Source organism: Carcharodon carcharias, chromosome 27, assembly GCF_017639515.1.
Source record: "Carcharodon carcharias isolate sCarCar2 chromosome 27, sCarCar2.pri, whole genome shotgun sequence".
In the NCBI taxonomy this organism is placed as follows: Eukaryota; Metazoa; Chordata; class Chondrichthyes; order Lamniformes; family Lamnidae; genus Carcharodon; species Carcharodon carcharias.
Window position 1 is genome coordinate 18,488,247 of NC_054493.1, and position 27,296 is coordinate 18,515,542.

At 46.1% G+C, this 27,296-nt stretch overlaps 1 protein-coding gene, 1 long non-coding RNA gene and 1 pseudogene across 2 annotated transcripts; 1 reads left to right on the forward strand and 2 right to left on the reverse strand.

The window, feature by feature from the left end:
* Positions 1 to 381: 381 nt before the first annotated feature.
* Positions 382 to 27,296, forward strand: part of LOC121270568 — a 31,512-nt pseudogene continuing 4,597 nt past the window's right edge.
* Positions 10,516 to 14,419, reverse strand: LOC121270571. Its single transcript, XR_005941575.1, has 2 exons — positions 14,358 to 14,419; positions 10,516 to 12,402 (listed from the first exon to the last, which is right to left on the reverse strand). It is a non-coding gene; the product is annotated as an uncharacterized LOC121270571 (long non-coding RNA).
* LOC121270565 (gastrula zinc finger protein XlCGF8.2DB-like) lies at positions 15,322 to 18,062 on the reverse strand. The gene has a single exon (XM_041175934.1). It carries the CDS (start codon positions 17,640 to 17,642, stop codon positions 16,884 to 16,886), a length of 759 nt encoding a protein of 252 aa, XP_041031868.1. The 5' UTR covers positions 17,643 to 18,062; the 3' UTR covers positions 15,322 to 16,883.

Below are 27,296 nucleotides of genomic sequence, written 5' to 3' on the forward strand. Positions count from 1 at the left end.
CATTCTTACTGGGGAGAAGCTCTTTAAAAGTTCTCCATGTGAGAAAAGAGAACCTTGTTCACACCAACTGCTGAGACTCCAGTGAGTTCACATTTGATTTTAGGATATTTTTCTGTTGTCAACCAATTCTAGGGTAAAACTATGAAGCAGGTCTAATGCATTTGATTGCTGTATTAGTTGATTTGACTATTTTACGTCTACGACTCAACTCGTAATTGTAATCACAAAATATGGTTTTGCATTCAATAAAATTGCCTGTAAGTGGCGGTGCGGTTACCCAGCATTCACCGAGGGGCAGAATATTCTCTATCTTCAGTCCAGGAGCTCTTTGCGCAGGCGCAGTGCCAGGCTGTGATTGGAGCATGCGCAGTGCGGGTGTTGGGGGTGTCGGAGCCGCAGGGAGAGCAGCAAAGGATCAGAGGGAGCAGGTGGGTGAGGCCGAATGGAGCCGGCGGATGAAAGGGGAGCCTTCATAAACACCCGGCGCAGGAAGGCGAGGCTTTATAAACACTCGGTGGAAGACCTAATCGGCAAATAGGAAGCTCGCGCTCTCGCGTTGAGACCGATTCGCCAGCCGCGCGGCTTTTCCCGGTGTTCGGCCCCGGGGTTGGCGGCCGCCATCTTTGTAGGGGGCAATGGGCAACCGAGTGCATGCGCGGCGGCCACCTTTGTGAGGGCAATTGCCGCTGATTCTCGAAGGGCTGCATTTTGGAGAGGTTTCATCTTGGGCTGAAATCAATGAGGACTCTGATCCCTGGGGCGGAAGGAAACTCTGGCAGGTGGGCGGGGAGGATTCAAAAACTCCCGCTGGAGGCCCCACCCGCTAATCACAGAATCACAGTGCAGAAGAGGCCCTTCGGCCCATCGAGTCTTTACGTGTACGTGAGAAACACTGACCTTACCTACCTAATCCCATTCACCAGCACTTGGCCCATAGCCTTGAATGTTATGACGTGCCAAGTGCTCATCCAGGTACTTTTTTAAGGATGTGAGGCAACCCGCCTCCATCACCCTCCCAGGCAGCGCATTCCAGACCCTCACCACCCTCTGGGTAAAAAGGTTTTTCCTCACATCCTCCCTAAACCTCCTGTCCCTCACATTGAACTTATGCCCCCTTTTGACTGACCCTTCAACTAAGGGGAACAGCTGCTCCCTATCCACCCTGTCCATGCCCCTCATAATCTTGTGCCCCTCATAATCTTGTACACCTCGATCAGGTCACCCCTCGGCCTTCTCTGCCCCAACGAAAACAACCCAAGTCTATCCAACCTCTCTTCATAACTTAAATGTTTCATCCCTGGCAACATCCTGGTGAATCTCGTCTGCATCCCCTCCAGTGTAATCACATCCTTCCTATAATGTGGCGACCAGAACTGCACACAGTACTCCAGCTGTGGCCTCACCAAGGTTCTATACAAGTCCAAGATGACCTCCCTACTTTTGTAATCTATGCCTCGATTGATAAAGGCAAGTGTCCCATATGCCTTTTTCACCACCCCACTAACATGCCCCTCTGCCTTCAGAGATCTATGGACACACATGTCAAGGTCCATTTGTTCCTCAGAACATCCTAGTGCCATGCCATTCATTGAATACTTCCTTGTCAAAATACTCCTTCCAAAGTGTTTCACCTCACACTTTTCAGGGTTAAATTCCATCTGCCACTTATCTGCCCATTTGACCATCCTGTCTATATCTTCCTGTAGCCCGAGACACTCAACTTCACTGTTAACAACTTGGGCAATCTTTGTGTCATCCGCAAACTTACTAATCCTACCCCCACATAGTCATCTGTGTCGTTTATATAAATGACAAAAATAGGGGACCGAGCACAGATTCCTGTGGTATGCCACTGGACACTGGCTTCTAGCCACTAAAGCAGGCTTCTGTCATCACCCTCTGCCTATTTTGAATACACCTGATCAAATTACCCTGTATCCCATGTGCCTTTGCCTTCTTTATAAGTCTCCCATATAGGACCTTGTCAAACGCTTTGCTGAAATCCATATAAACTACATCAACTGCACTACCCTCATCTACACACCTGGTCACCTCCTCAAAAAATTCAATCAAATTTGTTAGGCATGACCTCTCTCTGACAAAGCCACGCTGACTATCCCTGATCAAACTTTGCCTCTCCAAGTGAAGATAGATACTCTCCTTCAGAAATTTCTCCAATAGTTTCCCTACCACTGATGTGAGACTCACTGGCCTGTAGTTCCCTGGTTTATCTCAACAACCCTTTTTAAACTGCAGAACCACATCAGCTGTTCTCCAGTCCTCTGGCACATCCCCTGTGGCCAAAGAGGAATTAAAAATTTGGGTCAGAGCCCCTGCGGTCTCCTCCCTTGCCTCCCTCAGCAGTCTGGACCTGGAGATTTGTCCACATTTAAGCCTAACAATACCTCCAATACGTTTTAACTCCCTATATCAATTTGCTTAAGAACTTCGCAGTCTCTCTCTCTGAGTTCGATACCTTCGTCCTTATTCTCTTGGGTGAAAACGGACATGAAGTATTCATTTAACACTCTAGCGATGTCCTCCACCCATAGATTGCCCCTTGGTCCCTTATGGGCCCTACTCTTTCTCTGGTTATCCACTTCCCATTGATATACTTATAGAATATCTTGGGATTTTCCCTACTTTTACCAGCCAGAGCTTTCTCATATCCTCTCTTTGCTCTCCTAATTGCTTTCTTAAACTCCACCCTGAGCTGTCTGTACTCCACTCATGCCTCTGCTGATTTGCTTCCCTTGTACCTGCTAAAAGCCTCTCTTTTCCTTCTCATTGTAACTTGAATATCTCTGGTCATCCATGGTTCTCTGGGCTTGTTACTCCTTCCTATCACCCTAGAGGGAACATGTTGAGCCTGTACCCTCCCCATTTCCTTTTTGAACACCCCCCCCACTGTTTCTCTGTAGATTTCCCCACAAGTAACTGGTCCCAGTATACCTTGGCCAGATCCTGCCTTATTTTACTAAAATCCATTCTCCCCCAATCCAAAACAATTTTTGCAACTTGTTGATTTCTTTGTCCATAACAAACTTAAACTGTACCATGTTGTGGTCGCTATCGCTTAAATGCTTATCCACCACCACCTCAGCCACCTGTCCAGCTTCATTCCCCAGAAATAGATCCAGCTCTGCGCTGTCCCTTGTTGGACCCTCTACATATTGACCTAAAAAGTTCTCCTGTACACATTTCAAGAAATCCACTCCATCCAAGCCCTTAACACTATGTCTATCCCAATTAATGTTGGGAAAGTAGAAATCACCGAATATAATTACTCTGTTGTTATTGTTTTCACACACCTCTACAAATTGTGGACATATTTGCTCCTCAATTTCCCGCTGACTATCTGGGGGTCTATAATAAACACCTAACAATGTGGTTGCCCCTTTTTTATTCCTAAGCTCTACCCACAAAGCTTCATTCGATGCCCCCTCCAAGATATCATCTCTCCTTACTGCCCTAACAGACTCCTTAACTAATAATGCAATGCCTCCTCCTCTTTTACCCCCTTCCCCGTCTCGCCTGAAGATTCTATATCCCTGAATGTTGAGCTGCTAATCCTGCCCTTCCCTCAACCACATCTCAGTGATGGCTACTATATCACAATTCCACGTGTCAATCCTCACCCTTAACTCATTTGTTTTACCTGTAATACTCCTGGCATTAAAGTAGAGACCATCCAGCCTTGCCTTACTCCCTTGAAACTTAATGCAGCGGTACTCCCTTTGACTTGATTGTTTCATTGATTTTATTGTCAGTCTGCAGACAGGAGCTGGAGAACTGAACCCAGGCAGAGGAGGGGGAGGGAGGGAGAAAGAAAACTGGGAGTGGAGGAAAGAAATGGTGGAGATGGTGAGATGGGTTTGGATTTCAGCCCAGGGAGGAGGGAGAGTGTGTGGGGCAGAGATCGACAGCTTTCTGTACAGTTCTCTCACACTTTTTTTCTGTTTTAACTCAATTTGACAAGGTATTAAAAGGAGAGGATTTGCAGTCAGAAACTCAAACAAACATCAATTCAAGATCTGAAGGGGCCACACGATGTATCATAACCTGACTATCATAGGATTTTGAACATGGAACCAAAAAGCACCATTCACATGAGTGAGAAACCGTACACGTGTTGTCTGTGCGGACGAGGCTTCAGCCATTCATCCGGCCTGTCGAGACACAAGCGCAGTCACACCGTGGGGAAACCGTGGAAATGTGGAGACTGTGGGAAGGAATTCAACTACCCATCTGAATTGGAAACTCATCGACGCAGTCACACTGGAGAGAGGCCATTCACATGCTCCGTGTGTGGCAAGGGCTTCACTGCCTTATTTGGCCTTGAGTCACACCAGCGAATTCACACTGAGGAGAAACCATTCAGCTGCACTTTCTGCGGAAAGGAGTTCAGGCAATCATCTGCCCTCACTGTACACCGGAGAGGTCACACTGGGGAAAGACCATTCACCTGCTCTGTGTGTGGGAAGAGATTCACTCATTCATCCGTGCTACTGAAACACCAGCGAGTTCACACTGGAGAGAGGCCGTTCACTTGCTCTGTGTGTGGGAAGGGATTCAGTCAGTCATCCCAACTGCTGACACACCAGCGAGTTCACACCGGGGAGAGACCATTTATCTGCTCCCTGTGTGGGAAGGGATTCACCCAGTTAGCCAATCTGCTGACACATGAACGAGTTCATAAATGACTGTAGAGTTTAGATTCTGATGTTAATCAAATCCAGGTCTGAACCACGTTCATTCTGACAGTTGGGGTTTGTTTCTGCTCATGTTAATAATCCCTGTAACTGGGCTGGAGTTTAAAATTTTCGATCTGTAGTTGATTATGTTCTTGGGGCTGCAGTGTCGCTTTAAGAATCGCTGTCTGTAATCTTTCCCCATTATTCAGGAACTCTCATCAGACATTAATTTACAATAATATGAACTTTTACTTTCATCCTAAATTGATTTTTGGTACAAAATCTACAATTCAGTGTCTGGAAGGTTCCATTGATTAACATCTCCAATTAAAAAGTGCTGATCAAGCCTTGCTGACAATTCTTACTGACGTACGCATTACGCACAGTGACACCTCCATTATCCACCAGAAAGAAGGGAATGGGAATTGAAGAGTCGAGAGTATCCAAATGTACAGAAATCCTCTCGACAAGGGAATGGAGATAAGTCCAATCCAAGTAACGGAATGTAAGAAATTGCAGTCTTAGAACCTTAAAACTTAAGAAATTGATTGGATGTTTACTGCATACTACAATGATATCCACCATTGCATATTATAGAAATTGCTCACTCGCTCTCACTCACTTGCGAAGAAAACTTCCATAAAGCTTGCTGAACAACAGAATAGGAGAGATCTGTTATCCCTGCCACACAGTCTACCCGGCTATGTGGAAAATTGCCCAGGTATGTCCTGAACACAAAAATCAGGACAAATCCAACCTGGTCAATTGCCGCCCCATCAGTCTACTCTTGATTGTCAGTAAAGTAATGGAAAGGGTCATCAACAGTGCTATCAAGCAGTAATTGCTTAGCAATAACCTGCTCACTGATGCTCAGTTTGGGTTCAGCCAGGGTCGCTCAGCTCCCGACCTCATTACAGCCTTGGTTCAAACATGAACAAAAGAGCTCAACTCCAGAGGTGAGAGTGACCACCCTTGACATCAAGACCGCCTTTGACCAAATGTGTACCAAGGAGCCCTAGCAAAACGAATCAATGGGAATCGATGGAAAACTGTCCAGTGGTTGGAGTCATACCTGGCACAAAGGGAGGTGGTTGTTGGAGGTCAATCATCTGAGTTCAAGGACGTCACTACAGGAGTTCCTCAGGGTAGTGTCCTCGGCCCAACCATCTTCAGCCGCTTCATCAATGACCTTCCTTCCATCATCAGGTCAGAAGTGGGGATGTACGCTAATGATTGCACAATGTTCAGCACCATTCGCGACTCCTCAGATATTAAACCAGTCCATGTCCAAATGCAGCAAGACCTGGCCAATATCTAGGTTTGGGCTGACGAATATTTGTGCCACACAAGTGCCAGACAATGACCATCTCCAACAAGAGAGAATCTAACCATTTCCCCTTGACATTCAATGGCATTACCATTACTGAATTCCCCCACTATCAACATCCTGAAGGTTACCATTGACCAAAAACAACTGGACTAGCCATATAAATACTGTGGCTACAAGAGCAGGTCAGAGGCTAAGAAGCCTGCAGTGAGTAACTCATCTCCTGAATCCCCAAGTCTTGTCCACCATCTACAAGTCAGGAGTGTGAAGGAATACTTCCCACTTGCCTGGATGAGTGCAGCTCCAACAACACTCAAAAAGCTTGACACCATCCAGGACAGAGCAGCCCACTTGATTGGCACCCCATCCACAAACATTCACTCCCTCCACCACTAACACACTGTGGCAGCAGTGTGTGTACCATCTACAGAATGCACGGCAGGAACTCACCACGGGTCCTTTGACAACACCTTCCAAACCCACGACTGGAATGACAAGGGCAGCAGATACATGGACCACCACCTGAAAGTTCCATTCCAAATCACTCAGCATCCTGACTTGGAAATATGTCACCATTCCTTCACTGTCACTGGGTCAAAATCCTGGAACCCCCTCCCTAATAGCACCGTGGGTGTACCTACACCACATGGTCTGCAGCTGTCCAAGAAGGTAGCTCACCACCACCTTCTCAGGGGAAATCAGTGATGGGCAATAAATGCTGACTGAGTCAGCAAGGCCAGCATCCCGTAAATGAATTTTCAAAAGCACATGACTCCAGCACAGGCAATGAAACAAGACATTCCTAACTCTGATATGATTGGACCTCATGACCCATACATAAACCATTTGTCTGTGTAAAGGTTAAAACAGTCTCTCAAGAGGAAAAATAAAATCATTTCAGATAGGAAAGAGATTTCAAACTGATCCATACTGCCTTCAGCACAACATTCTGGTTCGCACCAGTAAACTGCTCAGGTGAGACAGCCACCACCAGCTACAGAGCTCAGTGCTCACTCTGCATCATCCATCTGTTCGTCCTCTGTGACCGGTAAACTGATCTCACTCCCTGAGTTTCAAGAGTCCAACCATTAGTCTGTTGTGTGTTGGGAATTTATAACATAATGACAATGACCTGGACAAGTTGCTTCAACATTCCCATGTGGTCCATGAACAGATCCGTGCTAACTCTCATAAGCACCCATGAAGACGACGATAGTGACCGTCAAAGACCCTTTGCCTGACCAGAAATCTTGACCATCCAGGAACTCGATGCTGAGAAGGGATCCCCTGATGCACTGTTTTAATTATAACCGCCTGGACCACAATGTCCATCACTGTCACAATAGGCTTATGGTAGAAGCTGACAGTAACAGTGAGTCCTGCTTTCCCCCTCCTCCTGTACAGATGAGTCCCAACACTGTGGAGCAGCGGCTGGAAAGAATGGAGCCAGCGATAGAAACTGCGTGAATTAGTAACAGAGTTTGGCTGATTGTGGCGGTGTATCAGATTCAGTCCTCAGGCAGGTATCTCCAGACCCCCAGTGACTTCAGCAGGCCCCCCGCAGAATTGTTTGCCCTCTTTGATACGATGGTAGCGGGAGACCAGTATTCTGCACTGTTGATACTGGGGGCCATCAGCAATTAATGTTAGTCAACTCTGCCTCTTCCATCAACATCATCCACAATCCTCACCACAAACCCATGAAGGGTGTGTTTTATCAGGCTTTGCAGAGGAGTATGATCCAGTCACCTCTGCTGATCCTGAGGCAATTCTCAAGTCTGTGCCAGGCATATTCACCATCTATAAACTTGATTATGAAGACATGAGCAAACCTGAAGCTATTAGCAGACCGATACATGCTCCCGTGAAGCAGTAGCCTCACCCAGCTGAGAGTATACCATACATTCAAAACACCGTCCAGCCATTGTTAAAGCAGGGTGGTGTTCATAAGCATCAGAAATCCCAGAACAAATCAGTTTGAGGAAGAAGCTAAAGAGTTTGAAAACAATTGGTATTTAATTGAAAATGCTGCCAGCTTCTGTGCTGTGAAAAATTAACCATGAAAAGTACAACTGTGAAAAGGCAGTGAACAGTTTGTTTCACAAAAGATAAGCTTCAGCCTTGAAGGTTGGCAGAAATCCAATTTGAATTAGGGATCATTTTGCAATGATAAAACATCAGGTGCTTTTATAATAAGTCAAAGTGAAGAACAAACAAAATATATTAATGTCTGGAATCAAATGGGAATGTTTGATCTCTGTTCTATAGATATAATGGGCACATTGTACTGGATAGGAATGTTTTTCCAGAGCTCATGAATGAGATAGATGGTAATTAATGAGAAGTGTCAGATTGAGGAGAAGTGACTGAGGATAGAAGAGACAGTAAATTCACAGCAGCAAATGCGCATAATTGAAGGTAACATATTAATCTCATATTAATGTATGTTCTAGTGAAAGGAAAGTAAAACTGAGAATAATAAATTGATAGCTTTCATTTGGAGAATTTGTTTCTTTGCCTATGAACATTTTTTTTGAAGAAAACTGCATTTGATAGCCTGGCCACTACCCGAGACATTTGGACAATGCAGAGGGAGATAAGCAAAGATCTTAAGCCAGACAGCCCTTTATTCTTTTGATAAGGTCACCTGAAAGTCGAAGTCTGGGTTGTATCATATGGAGCATGTGGCATGATAATGGGATACCAGTGTGAGTGTGCAGATTTATCTATTAGGTGTGGATTAACTAACATGCGGAAGTGCATGTTGAATCTGCATTGAAGAACATGTTCCAGACTTGCTCAGCCGATTAGACAAAAGAACATCATGAAATGGTTAATGGTGGCCAAAAGAGTGAGGCATCAGATTTTTTAAATCATGAAGGCTCTGACACATTACCATGGAGAAATTGTCTTGAAAGCACTCAAAAGTGGTCGGGGAAAGTGAAATTACAAGTAAAAGGGATTTGGGTTCGGAAAATGGAAGGAACACTTAGTAAGAATTATCCACCGATAGGTGCAGATGGAGAGCTGGAGAATATTTTAAGTCCATGCATGATGTGTTGCTTTAATTGTTTGTACTTATTTAGCAAACACTTCTGCAAAAGGATAGTAAATAACATTGAATGATGTGATTTGCAAGTGGGGAGTAACAATCCAAGTCAATAGCGATCACATTTCACTTGTTGGTGGCAGCTAGAGGGTTTGTGTTGCTGATTCTGATAATTCCAGTAGCTTTAGTATGTTATCTATGGTATGTAATCAAGAAATTGTGGAAACAAGCCCTAGTGTAGAAATATCTAGGTTAGCCAGAAATCAGTTGAGAAGTGAATAAGGATATTTCCTTCTCAAAGGGGGGAGCTGTAAAAAATGTTATCTTTAAGAATATTATGGGATCATTATAGAATTTGCAGACATAGCATGAGACTGCCTGACAGAAGTTGTTACTTTTCTCTTTCTTTGTTCTCTCTCTTTGAAAAAAACAGTTCCTAGCAGCCAGGGGCAAACAGAGATATTGGCCAAGGAGAATCTAGAGCTCGACAGGGTAGAGGCAGGATGTCTCCCTTTGCTGGGGTGGGGGGAATGGGGGTCCTAGGTCCAGGGGAGTCTCAGGATATGGGGCAGGGCGTTTAGGACTGAGATGGAGAAATTGCTTCACTCATTCTTTGGAATTCTCTACCCCAGAGGATTGTGGGGAGAATGCGGGAAAATGGTGTTGAGATAGATGATCAACCTTGATCTAGTTGAATGGCGGAGTAGGCACGAGGGGCCGAATAGCTCCTGTTTCCTGTGTTCCGAGAGAAGTGTCTGGCAGGAGTTAACAGGTGGCACCAAGCACGAGAAGAGCTGCAAGATGAACTTGAGACTAAGTGATGGACAGAGGGAGGTGACACCATGGGTACCTATCCTCTGGTCACTGGCCAGATGGGGATCGAACAAGTGATTGACATGAGGTAAACTACCAGCCCCTAGAAATAAAGTATATTAACGGGTGCTCAGAGGGAAAGAGGGCAGTCCCCAAAGCCAGAAACATTCCTAACTTCCTAACCCCTCAGCTCAAGAAGACAGAACAAACGAGGAAGCAGCTGGAAACAAGAGACTGCCACTCAAACCAGTCTCACCTGTCACAGGTTGTATGTTATTTTCTGTCCGCTTAGTTCATGCATCATTTTTAATCTGGTTCTTCGTAATAAACTACTTAATAATTAATAAATGACTTCGAAATCACTTATGAACTCGACCCCCTTTTTAAAAATTCATTCATGGGATGTGGGTGTCGCTGGGTAGGCCAGAATTTATTGCCCATCCCGAATTTCCCTTGTTCAGATGGCATTTAAGAGTCAACCATATTGCTGTGGGTCTGGAGTCACATGGATGATTTGTGACTCCAGAATCTTAATCTTCCAGAGGTGAGGATGGAGGAGACGGGAGGGGAAGAGCACTTCAGAAGGAATTAACTTGCGGTACAGATATTAAAAATACGTGACACACTCTGTGTTCAACACAAAATTGGTTTATTTGATTTTTGCTGTGGGGTACATACTAAGTCCAGCAGCTGAAAGTGTTTAACAGACTGTGTTTTGTGTTTCGTGATCCCGGGAGTGTTACCGATACCTTCCCCAGAGAGACACTGAAAGGTTCATGAGAGTAACCAAAGGTATGAGGACTGAAATAATCTAGAGTTAGAAAGGGTTGAAGGCCCAAAAATAGAGCAATCAGTAACAGGACATCAATTATTCTCCTCTAATCTTGGAGAAATTAAGGACTCGACACTTTGTGTTTCAAACAACATGAATATCTTGAGATTTGTCAAATGAATTAAACTCCAGCCCAAATGCGTGGCTATTAACGTCAGCCCAACTTTCAGAATGAACCTGGTTGAGTGCTGGATGTGATTAACAGCAGTGATAAAGGCAGAATCCAACCCCTGCATTCAGTTGTGAACTCGCTGATGTCTCATTAAGTGGGACGAATGAGTGAATCCCTTCCTGCACACGGAGCAAGTGAACGGCCTCTCCACAGTGTGAACTCGCTGGTGTCTCAGCAGAACACCTGGGGTTTTAAAAGTCTTCTCACATTCAGAACATTTGAAAGGTCTGTTATCAGTGTGAACAAGTTGATGTGAATTGAGGTGAGCTAGGCGAGTGAATCCCTTCCCACATACGGAGCAGGTGAATGGCCTCTCCCCTGTGTGAACCTGCTGGTGTGTCAGGAGGTGGGACGAACGGGTGAATCCCTTTCCACATACGGAGCAGGTGAATGGCCTCTCCCCTGTGTGAATGCGCTGGTGCATCAGTAGATCCCTTGTAGTTTTAAAGCTCTTCTCACAGTCAGAACATTGGAAAGGTTTCCTATCAGAGTGAACTCGCTGGTGCAGCTTGAGGTTGGTCAAACAGATAAATCCCTTCTGGCAGATGGAGCAGGTAAATGGCCTCTCCTCAGTGTGAATTCGCTGGTGTCTCAGAAGATCACCTGCAGTTTTAAAGGTCTTCTCACATTCAGAACATTGGAAAGGTCTGTTATCAGTGTGAACAAGTTGGTGTGAGCTGAGGTGAGACAGTCGAGTGAACCCCTTCCCACACACGGAGCAGGTGAGTGCCCTCTCCCCAGTATGAACTTGTTGGTGTTTTATGAGGTTCAGTGATTGTCTAAACACTTTCCCACAGTGAGAACAACTGAACCGTCTCTCAGTGTGAACAAACTGGTGCTTGACCAGGTCCTCTCGTCTTTTAAAGCTCTTCTCACAATCAGAGCAGTTAAACAGCCTCTCATCAATATGAACCAGCTGGTGTCTCAGCAGCTGGGACAGAAAATTGAATCTCTTCCCACACACGGAGCAGTTTAATGGCTTCTCCCCGGTGTGAGTCCTCTGGTGTATATGTAAGCTGGAAGATAATGTGAATCCCTCCCCACACACCGAGCAGGTGAACGGCCTCTCCCCGGTGTGACTGCGTCGATGGATCTCCAGCTGGGATGGGTAATTGAATCCCTTCCCACAGTCCCCACATTTCCATGGTTTCTCCACGGTGTCCGTGTCTTTAGGTCTTTCCAGGTTGGACAATCAGTTGAAGCCTCGTTCACACACAGAACACGTGTATGGCTTCTCCACACAGCGAATGGTTCTGTTTGTGTTTAGGCTGTGTAACTGGTTAAAGCTCATTCCACAGTCAGTGCACTGGAATATTCTCACTCGGGTGTGTGTGTGTCTCGGTGCTTTTCCCAGTTGTTTCAAATCTTTCCCTACAGTCAGAACAGACAAACATTTCTCCTTCCACATTCAAAAGCTGATGATATTCAGGTCTTGATGAACTGAGTCATTCTGTCAGATCTTGATGTGATTTTTGGTTCGAGTTACCGATCTGCAAATCTTCCCCTTCTAATGCCCTGTAAAAGGAGATTACAATAATCATCACTGACAGTACAGGACAGAAATTCAAAACAGACAATTCTGGTTCCTATGGAACATTTTTCCTCTCGTTCCCCCAAAGCTGTAAATCCCCATCCCACACACTCTCCCTCCTCCCTAGGCTGAAATCTAAGTAAAGTGTTGGATAATTCTTTCTGTATCCTTTTAACAAATCCGATAGAGAGAGCAACACGTTCGATAATTCACTTCATTCATGACTCGTGACAAAACAATACACAATCAAACGTCTGAATGTGGGAAAACCTCTGTCTGGACTTCGGTAGAAAACTCCAGAATCCCACCTCTCAAAGGCACTGCCCAACCACACCATAAATGTATAATGGAGTTCAGGAGAAAAAATACCATCTGCAAATAGGTTTGGGACAAATACACTACAAGACAGCCCAATCACCCACTGTATAAAACTCATCAATAGGATGTAAATGATTGACAATTTAATTAACTCAAGCTGACAACATATGATCGAAGGACTAATAGAAAATGCAGAGTGCAGTAGACCTTTCATTTCTATTCTATAAGTTATGGAGTCCTCCATTTTGTAACATATTGTAATGACTTTATGCTGAAATGATCATAATTGTGCAATCCTTTTATTGATTTATATTTTAATATTGTCTATAACTATGTTATGAATTATTTTATTTGTATCATCATCACAATTCAATGCCTGGCACCGTGATGACTTTTCCATAAACCAATTATCTATCAAACCAAACCAATTATCTATTAATCTGAATCACCCGGACCGACCATACAGAATATCAGATGTTAACCTTGTGTCCAGAACTTACTGTGTGGGGATTTAATAAGCAATCATGAAGGTGGTCTTTCCACACCTCCTATGGTTTCCATCTTTCAGGGTTTCTTTCTCTCCCTCTCTCCAAGTTAAACTCAGTCTCTTGTTCCGTTTTGGTTTCTGCTTCTCTTCCTGCCCAATGTAACCCTGAGCTCAACTTACAAGGAGCCATTTGTTCAGTTTCCCAAAGAGAGATCAGAGTCCTCATTGATTTGAGCTCAAAGTGTAACCTCTTATTTATTGTCCCCCCTCCCCCATCCTCTGATGTGAACCATCCTCCACTCGCTGACCAAGGATGGCGGCCATTAACCTGGGCCTGTTCCTGGGAGGGAGAAACCCCGCAGCTGCAAACCAGGAGCTGACAATTATTCCTCAGGGTTTGCGGATCCACAAAGTGATTCCAAATCCTCCCTGTCCAGCCGCCGGCTCCACTGCTCCTTTTACCGGCTGCAGAAGCGACAAACAAATGGCTCTCCGTGGTCATGACTGACACTGCGCATGCTCCAAACACTGGGGGGCACTGAGCCTGCGCACTGGTCTCCTGTGGTGTGGATAGGGGACATTCTCTACCATGGGGAATGCTGGGTAAAAGCCCCACCATTGTGATTCACAATTCAGGTTCTTGTGATTATTTTGCAGGAATGAGGTGCAGACTGACCATAGCACCAATTAATAAAGTCAGGAACTTGATGTTCTGTAACCTACAAGGTTACAGATGAAGAACTGGATAGTGGGATTGGGCTAGCACAGATATGATGGGCCATATGGCCTCATTCTGTCCTGTAAAGTTTCATTTTCAGTTTCCATCGTTGAAGATGTTGAAGACTGAGATTTAGACTAAGACAGGATTTTGGTCTCTCAGGGAATCGAGGATCATGGGGAACAGGCAGGAAAGTGGAATTGAGGCTGAAATCAGCCATGATCGTGTTGAATGGTGGAGCAGGCATGACAGGTCATCTGTTCTAATCCTGCTCCTAGCCCTTATGTTCTTACAACAGCGCTGTCTGCTTTCATCTAAACTCAATGACAGATATCCAGAATATTAAACTCCAGCCCAGTTACAAGCATTACTAACAGCAACAGAAACAAAGGATGTGATTAACAGCAGAATCCAACCTCTGCTGTCACTTGTGAACTCGCTGGTGTGTCAGCAAGTGAGACGATCGAGCGAATCTCTTCCCACACACAGAGCAGATGAACGGCCTCTCCCCAGTGTGAACTTGCTGGTGTGTCAGCAGATTCGATGACTGAGAAAACCCCTTCCCACACACAGAGCAGGTGAAGATCTTCTCCCCTGTGTGAACCCGCTGATGTGTCACCAGGTTGGATGATGAAGTGAATCCCTTCCCACACACGGAGCAGGTGTACGGCCTCTCCCCGGTGTGAACTCGCTGGTGTTGAATGAGGTGAGACGACTGTCTGAATCTCTTCTCACATTGAGGACAACTGAATGGTCTCTCGTCAGTGTGAACAAGCTGGTGTTTAATTAGATCCGGTGAGATTTTAAAGCCTTTCCCACAGTCAGAGCATTTAAAAGGCCTCTCGTCAGTGTGAACTCGCTGGTGTAAATGAAGGCTGGACATTAGAGTGAATCCCTTCCCACACACGGAGCAGGTGTACGGTCTCTCCCCAGTGTGAGTGCGTCGATGAGCTTCCAGCTGGGATGGGCAAGTGAATCCCTTCCCACACTCCCCACATTTCCATGGTTTCTTTGTGGTCTCAGTGTCTTTGTGTCTCTCCAGGTTGGACGATCAGTTGAAGCCTCATCCACAAGCAGAACACATGTACAGTCTCTCCCCGCTGTGAATGGTGTGATGTTATTTCAGGCTGTGTAACTGGTTAAAGCTCTATCCACAGTCAGTTCACTGGAGCGCTCTCACTCGGGTGTGTGTGTCTCGGTGCTTTTCCAGCCACGCTGATGCTTGAAATCTTTTCCCACAGTCAGAACAAACATTTCTCCTTCCATGTTCCTGATGAATCGAGTGACTCTGTCAGACCTTGATGAGATGTTTGGTTTGAGTTTCCCATCTTCGAATCATCTCCTTCTAATTTCCTGTAAACAGAGTTTACAAAAGTCATCACTGTCAGTCCAGGGTAGGAATTCAAAACAGACAATTCTAGTTTCTATAGAACATACTTTCTTCTCTTGTTCTCTCAAACATGTTGTCCAATTAAACTAAAAGAGCTTAAAATCAGCATCAAACCCCCAAATAGAGCGAAGAGAACTTTCCTAACTAAACCAGAATGTTGTTTGCAGTGTCTCTGAGACTCTGTACCCTGAGGTACCCACTGGTGGTGGAAGGCATCAACCGTACGGGTGGACACCACATGCTCCCTCTCCAGAGCCGCCCAGACACGGACAAGACCATGGAAGAGAGACCAGCAGCCTCTTATGGGGTAGAAGCAGAAAATTCTGGAAAAACTCAATAGGTCTGGCAGAAATTACGGAGACAGAAACAGAGTTAACGTTTCAAGTCCGTATGACTCTCCTTCAGAGCCAGTGAAGTCACCTCTGCTTGATGAGAGCGAGCCTACTTGGGAGATTTGTCTTTGAGAGGACTGCCACATTCCTGATTCTGTCCCTGAGACGCCCAGAATGTGTTACAAACAGTGAAGGTGAAAGTTGTTGAGCTTCCTTTCCTGATCACTGTAAATCGTTCATGTTTCACAGGCAGATAACAAGATGCTGAGGACACAGGCCTCATAAACCAGCATCTTGGTGCTGAGAGGCAGCTTGATGTTATTCCATGGACGATTCGTGAGTCGGCCAGAAGTGGAGCTGCTTTCCCTACGCGTGTATCAAGTTCCGCATTGAGAAACCGATTGTCTGTCACTATGGACCCAAGGTCATAGATTTCACTGACCACTTCCAGTGGCGTGTTATTTAGTGTGATCAAGGACAGGGATATGACACCCAGTCCCCAAACCACAGTTTTCTTGATGTTTACACAAAGGGTGAACAGGTTACAGACATGGGAGAGACGGTCCATGAGTCTTTGTAGCTGAGTTTCTGTGTGAGTCACAAGCATGACATCATCACATCATCAGCATAGAGGAGGTCTGTGATCGAGACAGGCTGTATTTTATCTTCACTTTCAGTCTGGACAGATTGTAGTTTGCCATCTGATTGAGTATGCAGGGAAACTCCTTCCATATCTGCAGGGAAGGCCAAGGTCAGGAACATGGAGAAGAAAATACCAAACTAAGCGGGGGCTCGGACACAGCCCTGCTTCACTCCATTCTTCACCCTGAAACTGTCAGAGGTGGAACCGTCAAACTGTAGAGTACAGGGCATGGTGTCATGAAAGGAGTGGATGAGACGGAGGACCTTTGGTGGACAAAGTTTTTGTTCCAATCTCCTCTGGGCCCTTTGTTTTTGTAAATTGTAATTATTGATGTGTCATGCACGTCCTGTGGAATGGAACCGACCTTCTAGAGGTTCATGAATTAAGGGGAACGATCATAGATGGTGCTTTTAAAAAGGGACACTGCAGCCCCGAGTATCAGTGACATCTGCAGAATATTAAACTCCAGCCAGTTATAGGGATTGTTAACATCAGCAGAAACAAACTTGACATTGTCAGACTATCAATCCTGAATATGATTAACAGCAGTGATAACAGCAGAATCCAACCCCCTCAGTCACTTATGAACTCGCTCATGTGTCACTAGGTTGAAGGACCGAGTGAATCTCTTCCCACACACGGAGCAGGTGAATGGTCTCTCTCCAGTATGAACTTTCTGATGTGCCAGGAGAGCAGATGAACACCTGAAATTCTTTCCACAGTCCGTGCAGCTGAATGGCTTCTCCTCAGTGTGAATTTGCACGTGTGACTCGAAGGCGGATGATACAGTGAATCCCTTCCCACATACACAGCAGGTGAATGGTCTCTCCCCAGTGTGAACTCGATGGTGTGCAATGAGGGTGGATGACTGCCTGGAACTCTTTCCACAAGAACTGCAGCTGAACGGCTTCTCCCCAGTGTGAACTCGCTGGTGTCTCAGCAAACTGGATGACTGAGTAAATCCCTGCCCACACACAGAGCAGGTGAACGGCCTCTCCCCAGTGTGAACTCGCTGGTGTTCAGCAAGGGCGGATGAATGCCTGAAACTCTTTCCACAGGAAGTACAGCTGAATGGCTTCTCCTCAGAATGAACTCGCTGCTGTGACCTAAAGCCGGATGAATGAGTGAATCCCTTCCCACACACAGAGCAAGTGAATGGCTTCTCCTCAGTGTGAATTCGCTGGTGTGACATGAGTTTGGTTGTCTGAGTGAATCCCCTCCCACACACGGAACAGGTGAACAGCTTCTCCCCAGTGTGAATGGGTCGATGGATTTCCAGCTGAGATGGATAATTGAATCCTTTACCACAATCCTCCCATTTCCATGGTTTGTCCATGGTGCCGGAGTCCTTATGTCTCTCCAGGTTGAATAATCAGTTAGTCTTGTCCACACACAGAACACGTGTACGGTCTCACCCCGCTGTGAATGGTGTGATGTTTTTTCAGGCTATGTAACTTGTGAAAGCTCTTTCCACAGTCAGTGCACTGAACACTCTCACTCGGGTGTGTGTGCGCACCTCAGTGTTTTTCCAGTCACACTGATGTTTGAAATCTTTTCACACAGACAGAACAGACAAGCATTTCTCCTTCCACATTCAATTGCCGATGATATTCAGGTCCTGATGAATTGAGTGATGGTTTTAAATCTTGATGTGAAGTTTGATTTGAGCTTCCCTCTAAATCTTCCCCTTCCAATATCCTGCAAAAGGAGTTTACAAAACTCTTGACTGTCAGCAGAGCCTAGAAATTCAGAACAGACAATTCTAGTTTCTGTGGAACATTTTTTCCCCCTCTTGTTCCCCCAAAGCTGTAAATCCCCGTCCCACATACTCCCCATCCCCCCTGGGCTGAAATCCAAACCCATCTCACCGTCTCCACCATTTCTTTCCTCCACTCCCAGTTTTCTCCCTCCCTCTCCTCTGCCTGGGTTCAGTTCTCCAGCTCCTGTCTGCAGACTGACAATAAAATCAATGAGTCTTATTGGGGGTTTGGGGCCTCCAGCGGGTGTTTCTGAATCCTCCCCGCCCACCTCCCAGGGTTTCCTTCCTTCCCACAGATCAGATTCCTCATTGATTCGAGCCCAAAGTGTAACCGCTTATTTATTGTCCTCCCCTCCCCCATCCTCTGACGTGAACCATCCTCCACTCGCTGACCCAGGATGGCGGCCGTTAACCTGGGCCTGTTCCCGGGAGGGAGAAGTCCCGCAGCTGCAAACCAGGAGCTGATAATTATTCCTCAGGGTTTGCGGATCCACAAAGTGTTTCCAAATCCTCCCACCCACCGCCTCGTTCTGACTCCGCTTCTCCGGGACAAACAGGCGCCTCTTCCCGCAAGGCCGTCGATCGCACTGCGCATGCTCCAGACTCTTTGACACTGCGCCTGCGCACTGCTGTCCAGCCGCAGCAGCCGCACCGCGCATGCTCCAGCTCACAGTACTCTCCCTTCCCCCCCCTCGGATTGACGGCAGCTCAGGACCAATAGGAAGAGGGGGACGGGCGGGAGCGGCTGGTCCTCCCACCTATCGGAGTGAATGAGGGGCGGGGTTGAGACCGGATCTCCCTCATTGCCTGAAAGTCTGCATCATTTTGGAAGCTGATTTGTCTCAAACTCCAGGAGAAAACTGGACCTTCCTGTTTGTGTCTTTAAATAGATGAAATCCAATGGGTGTGGAGCAAACATTTCAACATTTGTCAGTGAAATGTGGGAACATGATGAAACAATGTATAAACAATTCAAGGGCTGACTTAAAGGGATAACTGGGCAGACAGGGAATGTCACCATTAAAACAGGGTGAGTTCCTGGTTTCAATAAATGAACCGACAGAGGAGTTAAGGCCCGGACCTGCTAGAAGTGTACGAGAGTATGCTCCTGGCCGGCAGTATGTCAGAATCCATGAGGAAAGGCATTATCACCCTCATCTACAAGCACAAGGGGGAAAGGGAGGAAATTAGAAATTGGCGACCCATTTCACTGTTGAATGTGGACTATAAGATTCTGTCCAAGGTCATCGGCAATCGGGTCAAATCCGTTCTGGAATTGGTGATTCACCCTGACCAGATTTGCACTGTGCCGGGCAGGAAGATCTCTGACAGCCTCGCACTGCTCGGGGATATGATTGCCCATTGCACAGGGGTGTGGACACCTGCCTCATCAACCTGGATCAGGAGAAGGCCTTTGACAGAATATCGCACACCTACATGGTGGATGTGCTCTCCAAATTGGGGTTTGGGGAGGGAATTCACAATTGGAACCAACTGCTTTACACTAACATCAGTAGTGCAGCCTCAATCAAGGGGTGGGAAGCAGATAGCTTTTCTATTAAATCTGGAGTCAGGCAGGGCTGCCGTCTCTCGCCTGTTCTTTTCATGTGTTGCATAGAACCCTTTGCTGAGTCCATCAGGAAGGATCCGGGCATAAGAATAGTGACAATCCCTGGCAGTGGAAGCACTCAGGTCAAAGTCTCCCTGTACACGGACGATGTCGCCGTCTTCTGCTCGGATCCGCTGTCGGTGTACAGACTGATCCACATCTGCGATCAGTTCGAACTGGCCTCAGGAGCCAAGGTAAATTGTGGGAAGAGCGAGGCCATGTTTTTCGGGAACTGGGCTGACCAATCCTTTGTCCCCTTCACTGTCAGGGCTGACAGCCTGAAGGTGCTGGGAATATGGTTCAGAGGGACCAGGGCACGCGTTAAAAACTGGAAGGAGAGAGTGTCTATGGTGAAAAGGAAACTGAGCATGTGGGAGCAACGCTTCCTCTCCATTGCGGGTAAGAACCTGGTCATCAGGTGTGAGGCACTCTCGCTATTGCTGTACGTGGCGCAGGTCTGGCCCATTACACACTCCTGTGTGGTGGCAATCACCCGAGCCATCTTCCGCTTTATCTGGAGGTCGAAAATGGATCATGTGGCTTTGTGTGTGGCTGCATCAAGCGGTGCGTAGACCTTCAGTACGCAAACACCAAGTGTCACTACGTGCTGAGGTTCTACCTGTCCCCGGTGTTGTGAAGGATGGGTCTGGCCACGCTGCCGTGGAACGCTCCAAGTAGTTGGACCGTGCTGTACCACCGGTCCCTCATGGAAAAATTTATTCAGAGAAACACCTTTGACCACAAGTCCATCAGGCAGTGGTCAGCACGTAACATCTTAGAGGTCCTGAGGGAAAAGGAGAGGGTGGATCCGGTGGGATGGTTCTTCGAGCAGACTGTCAAAGTCATTTGGCAGAATGCCTCATCGCCAGAACTTTCCAACAAGCACCAAGATGTAGCTTGTCTGGTGGTGAGAAAAGCCCTCCCTGTCACATCCTTCCTACACGCCAGGAGTCTCATCCCCTCGGCATGTTGCCCTCGAGGTGGCTGTGTTGGGGAAGAGGCCATTGTTCACCTCCTTGTAGATTGTGCCTTTGCAAAGAAGGTCTGGAGAGAGATGCAGTGGCTTCTGTCGAGGTTCATCCCGAGCAGTTCTGTTCCCAGGGACACACACCAAGACAAACATCAACTGCAGCTGGAGGATCATCAACTCGCTGAAAGACGCTCTTTGGTCTGCCCGTAACTTGTTGGTCTTCCAGCGCAATGACCGAGTGTTGCAGACTGGCACATTCCAAGGTCCAGGACTATGTGCTGAGGGACACACTAAAGCTTGGGGCAGCTACCGCAAAGGCACAATGGGGAAGGGTCGCTGCCTAAGACACAGTGCACCAAGGGGCTAGGAACTGTACCAGGATGTACAGCTCAAAATGAATGTCTGCCAATGATTGTAATACTCATTGTTTGTACTGATACACCTTGTGATTCATGTTGTAAAAGTTGAACCTGATTGTATTTTTGTGATGGTGATTTTGAAATGGTTTGAAATGTTGTTGAAGATTTATGAATAAAGTATATTTTTGCAAAAAAAAAGACAGAGGAGTTAAGACAGATTACAGAGAAGGTTAATGAAGTTTTGCTCTTCTCTCTGACAGGATTTCCTTTTGGCTCTTTCAACACATTCACCTTCATTGTTTTCCATTTCCCTCCTGGTATTTGACAAGGTGTTCACCAAAACTCAAACATAGTTTAACACTCCTGCTGTCTTGTGTCCATGACGTCTTGTCAAATTTATCCTTGGCTCCCATCTGCCCTGACCCTCTATTTTGATCGACCTATTCACACCGGGGAGAGGCCATTCATCTACTCCGAGTATGGGATGGGATTCATTCGGTCAAGCACTCTCATTTCACTTCAGCTTGTTCACACTGATAAGAGAATGTTTAAATGTTCTGATTGTGACAAGAGCTGTAAATACAAAAGGGAACTGCTGAGGTGCCAGCGCACTCCTTTTACATGATCCATATGTGGGAAGCCATTTAATCTATTATCTACCCTGCTGAGATGATAGATTATCAATGAATTCACAAGTGATTGCCAGGCCTGGATTCTGTTCTTATTTCAGCTATGTTTACAGTTGGGGTTGTTGCTGCTGATGTTAATAATCATATAACTGGGTTGGAGTTTCATATTCATATAGGAATAAAGTAAAGCAGCAGGGGTCACTTTTTGAGAAGCTTACTTCCAGTAATGTAAACTACCATGAATGTGGTGAATCCCTGCAAAACAATTGGAAAATGAATGTAATGTTTGTAGTTGGACACTGTGTTTGGATTATTGTGGGAAATTGGGGGCACGACACGATGGGTCCAGGCAAGATGTGTGAGGCTAGTTCAGGGTCAGACTGAACAACTGCACCTCAAGGGGACATCAGAAACTTCCCCTTTCTAGAGCATCTTAGGATCAGACACTGAGTATACTGCACCCCATGGGGATATTACAAATTGCTCACTTCCTGAGGTAATCATTGCTGGAGGGGCTGCAGCCAGCACGCAGGAACATAAATAGGCCATTCAGCCCCTCAAGCCTGCTCCACCATTAAATTAGATCATAGTTGATCTGATCCTCAAATTCATTTTCTGATCTTTGATCCATTCCTTTTAATATCTTTATGTAGCAAGAATCTATTGATTCCCATCTTGAAAATGTATATTGATCCCCAGGAATCACAGCATTTTGGGGAGATTTCCCCAGGTTTCCATCTTCTTTTATGTGAACAAGTTGTTCTTAATTTCACCCCCGCCCTTCATTCACTCCGATTAGTTGAAGGACCACACCTTCCCCTGCGCATCCCCCCCGCCACCAGACTCAGTCCTCCAGCCCCAGCCACGTGTCCGTCCTTGGTTTGCTGCTTTGTTACAGTGAAGCTCAATGCAAACTGGAGGAACAGCACCTCATCTTCCGACTAGGCACTTTACAGCCTTCTGGACTGAATATTGAGTTCAACAATTTTAGATCATGAACTCCGTCCTCCATCCCCACCCCCTTTCCGATCCCCCCCCTTTTTTTTCCAATAATTTATATAGATTTTTCTTTTCCCACCTATTTCCATTATTTTTAAATCTATTTCCACCCATTGTTTTATCTCTACCTTTTAGCCTATTTCAATCCCTTCCCTTCACACCACCCCCCACGAGGGCTATCTGTACCTTGCTTGTCCTGCTTTCTACCCTTAATCAGCACATTCCTTAGATAATATCACCACCTTCAACACTTCTTTGTCCTTTTGTCTGTGACATCTTTTGGTTATCTCCACCTATCACTGGCACTCTATCCAGCTCTACCTGTCCCCGGCCCCCCCCCCCCCCCCCCCCCCCCCCACCTTGAACCAGCTTATATTCCATCTCTCTTCCATTTTTACTGAGTTCTGTTGAAGGGTCATGAGGACTCGAAACGTTAACTGTGTTCCTCTCCGCCGATGCTGTCAGACCTGCTGAGTTTTTCCAGCTATTTGTATTTTTGCTTTGGATTTCCAGCATCCGCAGTTTTTTGCTTTTATCTCGGTCCTCCAGCCCCGGACCTCCAGCCCTTCCCCCGATCCTCCAGCCCCCTCCCCCGGTCCGCCAGCCCCGGTCCTCCAGACCCTCCCCCCTGTCCTCCAGTCCCATCGCCCGGTCCTCCCGCCGCTCCCCCGGTCCTCCAACCCCTCCCCTTGGTGCTCCAGCCCCGGTCCTCCAGCTCCTCCCCTTGGTGCTCCAGCCCCGGTCCTCCAGCCCCGCCCCCAGCCCCGCCCCCTCTTCCGATTGGTGTCAATCGCACTCCGAGCATTGTGAGCTGAGTACGCGGAGGCAGTGGCGACAGACGGTAAGAGAGCTCGAGCGGGCGGCTTCAAAGTGGAGGTTTTACAAAGACCGAGCGCGGATCCAGAGCCAGGAATAAAACCAGCCACGTTTTCTATCAATATCCGGTTACAAAACCGTAACCATTGTCCGCGATCCCAACCCGACTCCCCGGTTTCCGGTTTCTCCCCTTTTCATTCCGTTCGTCTCTCGCATGCGCAATGTCAGCCTCACTCAGGGAGCGTCTGTAAATGGGGAATAAATAGTGAAAGGTTGGGGAGTGTGTATAAATGGAGGAAAAATGGGAGCTGTAAAAACAGTGATATTCAGAACTTGCCTGCAAATTAAGGAAATTAACTGAGAATGGAGTGTTTAAAAAGGAAGGGCAAACGCTGATCAATAGGGAATATCTGTAAAGAATCATTGAGTCATAAAATAGTGCAGCTTGGAAGGAGGACATTTGGCCCATTAAGTCTGTGCCAACTCTTTGATAGAGTAACCAACCCAGTTTGTTCCATTCCTGCACTCTTTCTGCAGAACCGCAAAAACACAAAAATTGGGAGCAGGAATAGGCCAGTCGGCCCCTTGAGGTTGCTCGCGATTCCATAAGATCGTGGTTGACCTTATTATGGCCTCAGCTCCACTTTCCTATCTGCCCCCCCATGACTTTTGACTCCCTTGTTAATCAAAAATATGTGTAACTCAGCCTTAAATATGTTCAATGACCCAGCCTCCACTGCTTTCTGGGGAACAGACCAAAGACACTCTGACAGAAAAAAAAATCCTGGGTCCCCTCAACCTCAACTCTTCCAAAAGGAAAAACATCCAGAATCCACCCTGTCAACTCCCCTCAGGATCTTATCTGTTTAAATAATATCATCTTTCATTCTTCTAAACTCCAGTGACTATAGGCCCAACCTGTGCAACTTTTTCTCCTAAGATAATCCCTTCACCCAGGAATCAGTCCGGTGACCTTCTCTGAACTGTTTCTAAAGCAATTGTATCCTTTCTTAAGGAGACCAAAACAGTGCACAGTACTCCAGCTGGAGTCTAACTAAGGCCTGTACAGCTGCAGCAGCACTTCCCTACTTCTATAATGGATTCCCTTTCAATAAGCACCAAAATTTCATTTGCCTTCCCAATCACTTGCTGTAACAGCATTCCAACTTTTTGTGACTCATGTACCAGGACATCCAGATCCCTCGACACTGCAGCGAGCGTTCTGCAGTCTCTCTCCATTCAAATGATATACTGATTTTCTCTTCTTCCTGCCAAAGTGGACAAGTTCACTTTTTCCCACATTATACTCCACCTGCCAAAGTTTTGCCCACTCACTTAACCTATCGAAATCCTGTTGGAGGCTCTGCAATTTTTTTTTTATTCAAGTATTTATCTAGTTCCCCTCCAAAAGCTTCTATTGAATCTGTATCTACCACTCTATGAGGCAGTGCATTCTAACCACTAGATGTGTGAAAATATTTTTTCTCCTGTCACCTCTGGTTCTTTTGCTCAGTGCTGCCTGGTTATTGTCCTTTCACATTGGAAACAGTTTCTCTTTATTTACTCATTCTAAACCTTCCAGCAGGAGATTTTAAATTGCAAAGAGTGAAATTGTTTCAGAGGTTGGTATTTTTGAGCATTCATCTACAATTTAGAGCTTTTAGTCCCATCCTCTGTTATCCGGCTCTGGGGCTGGTGTGGCTCCTTCACTGTGGATATGAATCCATGTCCATCCATTGCTCTGTTTCACCTCTGCCTTCCCTGATCGCTCTCTGTCATTGTCTAATTTCCCCTGTCTCAAAAAATGGGTATATTTCAACCATGTTTGGAATTACTTGTGCCGACCAGGTCTAAATGATGTTTCCTCCACTGCCCATCCCCTGACAGTCCACTGCTGATTTACCAACTTTATCTTCCCACAGAATCTTTCATCGCCAGGAGTTCCTTTTCCTGCACTATTTGCATTTCTCTTCCACTTCAGAGATTACATTCACCATCAAATTCTGCACCATATTTATTTCTCGTATTTATTCTCTACAGCTTGTTACAGATACGGCCTGACCTGCTGAGTATTTACAACCATTGCTCTTTTATTTCAGATTTCCAGCAGCTGCACTATTTTGCTGTTATTTTACTGCAGGTATTGCTCTCGGAACTGAGTTGAGAAACACAGACGGACCAATTAAAAGCCAGTTTGTATCAGGGTGGGCATTGGTGGCAGAAGCTGGTTCCACCTCTCCAGTGTAGGTCCTTTTTTATCGAGTCATGGAATTATTGAATAGTTACAGTACAGAAATAGGCCAATCAGCCCATCATGCTTGTGCTGGCTCTCTGCAAAAAGACATCAGCTAGTCCCACTCCCTGCCCTTGCACTAACAAGATCAGCTGCATCAGTGGAAACAGTGGTATTGTCACTAGACTAGTAATCCACAAGCTCAGGCTAATGCTGTGGGGACATTGGTTCAAACCTCACCATGGCAATTGATGGAACTTAAATTCAATTAATACAGTTTGGAATTAAAAGCTAGCCTAAGTAATAATGACCATGTTGTCGATTGACCTTAAAACCCATTTGGTTCACTAATGCCCCTTAAGGGAAGGAAATCTGCCCTCCTTACCTCATCTGGCCTACATGTGAATGCAGACCCACAGCAATGTGCTTGACTCTTAACTGCCCTCTGAAATGGCCGAGCAAGCCACTCAGTACAAGGGCAGTTAGGGAAGGGCAACAAATGCTGGCCTTGTAAGGATGCCCACATCCCATGAAAGAATAAATAATTTTTACAAAACATATATTACCAATCCCCAGTTACCTGGAGAAGATAATGTTTGACCTTCTTGAACCGCTGCAGTCCGTGTGGTGAAGGTGCTCCCACAATGCTGTTATATAAGGGGTTGCAGGGTCTTCACCCAGTGATGATGAAGAAACAATGATATATGTCCAAAACAACAACAACAATGTGCATTTATATAGTGCCTTTTGAGTGTTTCACAGGAGTTTTATTAAGCAACATTTGACACTGAGCCCACATCAGGAGATGATAGGGCAGATGATCTAGCATTTTGTTAAAGTGGTAGATTTTAAGGAGCACCTTAAAGGAGGAAAGCGAGGTAAAGAGGTGGAGAGGTTTAGGGAGGAAGTTCTAGGGCTTACAGCCTTGGTAACTGAGGCACGACCACCAAAGTTGGAGTGATTAAAATTGGGAATGCTCAGGAGGCTGGAATGAGTGGAGTGCGAATATCTCAGAGGATTGTGAAGCTGGAGGAGATTACAGAGATAGGCAGGGGCGAGACCATGGAGGGATTTGAAAACAAGGATGAGAAATTTAAAATTTAGGTGCTTCTTAACCCGGAGCCTTTGTAGGTCAGTGAGATCAGGGGTGTCGGGTGAACAAGACTTGGTGTGAGTAAGGACATGGCAGCAGAGTTTTGGGTGACTTCAAGATTAAAAGGAGGTTGAATGTGGGAGGTCGGCCAGGAGTGCATTAGGACAATTAATTTGAGAGGAATGGATGAGGGTTTCAGCAGCAGATGAGCTGAGACTAGTGTAGAGATGGTCAATGTTACTGAGGTGGAAATAAGTGATCTTGGTGTTTGAGTGGACATGTGATTCAAAACTCGTCATGGGGTGAGATATTTCACCATGGTTGTGATCAGACTGATTCAGCCTCAAACAGTTGCCTGGGAGAGGGTTGGAGTCAGAGAGGCGAGGGAATGGAGCAGAGACTAAAGACAATAGCTTTCATCTTCCCAGTATTGATTGAAAAATATTTCTGCTCATCCAGTACCTGCTGTCAGACAAGTCAGAATGATGTGTGAATTGTGAGGGAACTTGGAGTTGATGGTGTT

Bases quoted from the DNA above. Each gene is read 5' to 3' on its own strand.
- LOC121270565 (XM_041175934.1), bottom strand. From the start codon at position 17,642: ATGGACAAACCATGGAAATGGGAGGATTGTGGTAAAGGATTCAATTAT.